The 3,320-nt window shown below is 50.3% G+C and overlaps 1 protein-coding gene across 1 annotated transcript in view; it reads left to right on the plus strand.

Annotated features, from left to right (window-relative positions):
• The window catches only part of ASAP2 (ArfGAP with SH3 domain, ankyrin repeat and PH domain 2), a 115,237-nt gene that overhangs the window by 74,103 nt on the left and 37,814 nt on the right, over positions 1-3,320 (plus strand). The window contains exon 12 of the mRNA XM_023533604.1: positions 2,124-2,332. Within this exon, the coding sequence (XP_023389372.1) occupies positions 2,124-2,332 (209 nt within the window). The remainder of the gene's footprint in view (positions 1-2,123; positions 2,333-3,320) is intronic.

The following is a 3,320-nucleotide window of genomic DNA, read 5'->3' on the forward strand; positions in this document are numbered from 1 at the left end:
TTAGGAGACCAGTCCCTTCCCAGGAAGCTGGCAGCCTTCATCAAGTGCAGTTGTTTTCTGGGTTTTAGAGGCACGGCGATGACCTCTGGGATGAATTCGGTGGAAACTCAAGTTGGCATCCGCCTTAGCCAAGGCTAATTGTGTTTGCTCGCCCTGGGAAGACATGGTCCTCGGGACAAAGTCACTCTAATTAGATGTCGTCTGCCAAGTTCATGGCACCGTCACGCCGCCAGAGACCGTGTTAAGCTGGGAGAAATGGTTCTCGCCACCGTCTACATTTTGTTTAAGTGATTCCCAGTCATGCAGAAGGAAGACTACAAACATCCTTTTAAAGACCTGACAAATTAGTGAAAAATAGAATGAAATGGCATGATAAAAATGGGAATTTCGCTAATCCGTGCCTTTGCGGCAAGCAGAAAGCCTGTAGGGTCTGCTTCCACCCCTCCCTGAGTCTCTCACTAACCCAGGGCTTCTCATGGTGACCCTCGAGGAATGCTGGTGGATTCGACAGGCCCGTCCTGGAGCTGAATTGCACAATGACGCATCCTGTATTCACAAGTGCACCAACCCCATTCCTCGCCCTGTGTCGAGGGCTCAGTGGACCTCTGCAGTTTGGAAGCAGCCGAGAGCATCACCTACGTGCACATGCACAGTCGTGTGATCCTGGGAGGCAACAGGACAAACACGGACCTCGTGAGGGCCGGACCCCTGTGTCAGAGTGCTCGGTGGTGTCCGTGGGGTGGCCTCCTCCTTGGCACTGTAGAAATCCATCATTTGGTGAATTGACTCCTGGACAAGCCAAGTCATTCTATTGGTAAAGATCCCAAATGGGATTGATGGTGCCTTCACTGGGCGCTGTCAAGGTTTGCAAGATTAGGCAGAACTTGGAGTTTTCTGACACTGATTTCCGGTGATTTGGGGATTTCAATGGGCATCCTGAGGCCATGGAAACTATTCCAGTGACTCATCTAAGGGATGAGGCTGACACAGCCACAAACCAGGAGAGTCTCGTACCAGCCCGTTTATCCAACTTATGCTTATCCAGACTTCCTTTTACCAAACCCAGACTGTTTGCACTGTAAGGGCCGGTCCCGTTTCGGTGGAGACTGCCCGCCACCCGCACCCCCGACCTGAGAGTGTAGTGGAGAGGGGTCTGCCCTGGGGTAGATGCAGGTGTGTATGTGTGTGTCTCGATTAACCCCAAATCCACGCCTTTACACGTTCTTGAGGTGGCTGGTGGCCACGGGAAGGGGTAAACGAGAATGATTGATTAAATTTGAAAGATCAAATTTTATTTGATCTTTCCGTCAGCAGCTTGAAAGGCGGGTAAGATAAGCCCATTCATATGTGGAGATTTCGCCAAGACTTCTAAGAGGCATTTTGCCATTCAGAATTTTTTCCTGAAACTACCTTCTCACCCTCCACTTTGTACTTCTTGGGACTAAATATGATATTTTTTGAAATCGTACTAGACATTTTTGACACGTTTCTAACAAAAATGTATGGTGAGCTCTTGCTACCATTGTGCGTGTGGGAGGGGTTGGGAGATACGTGTGAACAAGGTTGGTTTTGTGGAATCGTAAGTGACAGATGGTTGGCATTTAGGATTATGAATCTGTTATCTGTCATCACTTCAGGAAGCAGGGAAAATTACTTCTCTGTCATTTTTTGTGCCATGAGATTACTTGCCCTGGAATCGAGTGTTTACGCTCAGAAAAATGCTTGTGGGATCACCAGAAATTGAGATGGACGCCCACGTCATGCAGCCAACGTCTGTGTCGGTGGGAATCAGGGCCACACAGCTCGGGCTGTAGCCGTGGAGCGTTTTGGTCTGAGGGAGTCCACCGCCACTGACCGTAAAGCCAGCATCGCTTGTCCCCCTGTCTGGCTGGGGGTGTGGGCCACCGAGTGTCCCTTACAGGGAGGGCCGGTTGTCCTCTGTGGAGCTGAGATTCAAGGACGCTCTGCGACGTGCCTCTGTCGTGCTTTCCTACATACAGTCTGCCTTCGGGAAGCTCTCTGCGAACTAGTGAGAACCCCGTTCCTGCTGTATTTCAGTGAGGAATGATTCTGCGTGATTTTCCACTTCTTCCCACCCATGTCTGGTTTTCGTTTTTAAACAGGCTAACCGGCCCCCTGCGAAGCTCAACCTACTAACCTGCCAGGTGAAGAGCAGCCCTGAGGAGAAAAAGTGTTTTGACCTTATTTCACGTAAGTTTATTTCTCAGATGCTGGGCCGAGCAATTATTTTAAACTGTCTTCTAGGGCATCAGTCCCCTTCACACAGTGTTTTGAAAGAGTTGCTTTTCGAAGAGAAATGCCTTTATTTCGGGTGACATATGTGCTTCCTTTTCTCGCTCACCACCGCTGGCCTGCCGGTCTCCCCAGGTTAGGACTTGGCGTTGAGGACGGCCCCATTCTCCCTGTGCCTCTGTAAGCCGGATGCGTCGTCCCAGCTCCCAACCTCAGTTTTCCTATTTGTAAACGAGGAGATTATACTAGATCAGCCCTCAAGCCCAAAATCCCTTCACTTAATTATAACAAAGAACAAGTCTGTTGTCCAGGCGTCCGTGATTTGGGTAATGTTAGAAATGCTGCGGATTAAAGGGGTCGAGTCTCCAGCAGAGCCCCTGAAGCCTCCGTTTTTGAAGTTACTGTGTCTTCCCCACCACAGAATTAGTCTTTCTGCCTCCGTATGCTTGTCTTTTGGGGGTATGCACAGCAGAACCACCACAGAACCATCTGTCGTGGTGAGTGTTCCCTCAGCATCCCCTAAGGGAAAAAGGAAAGGACTAGTGGAAAGTCATAAAGAAAATGATAGGGCTTTTGTTCCTGGCAGTTAATGTGGCAGTTACAGTCCGGGGTGGGGGTGACGGGAGAACCAGGCCAGCTCCCCTTTCAAAAGGCAGACACTAGGGATTTGGGCACAGAGTTATATTTATGGAGGGAAACGCGACCATACGTTTTAAGAAAGGCGCTGCCTCATGGCCTCCGTGTCCCCGAGCACTGCTTTATAGGATGTCTGTGGATTGTCATTGGAGGCTGGGAAGTTGCTTGCTGTACAGTCTCACGCTGAGAGCAGACTGTCGTCACCACTTGGCCAGGCGAGGAGACAGGCACACCGCGGTCACCCTCAGGCCTCTTCTCTTTGTTCTGATCCACTCAGCTCCACTGGGAGCGCGTTGACCAGCGCGTCGTGGGGGAAGGGTCTGGTGGTGTCTGTCCTTTTCTTCAGTCTACACTGATTCGTAAAATAAAACTGACTTTATCCTGCTTCGAACCCTGTGTCCCTACTCAGCCTAGTAAGGTCCCCAAATTCA

This window comes from Pteropus vampyrus, unplaced genomic scaffold (assembly GCF_000151845.1).
Source record: "Pteropus vampyrus isolate Shadow unplaced genomic scaffold, Pvam_2.0 Scaffold105, whole genome shotgun sequence".
NCBI classification, from domain to species: domain Eukaryota; kingdom Metazoa; phylum Chordata; class Mammalia; order Chiroptera; family Pteropodidae; genus Pteropus; species Pteropus vampyrus.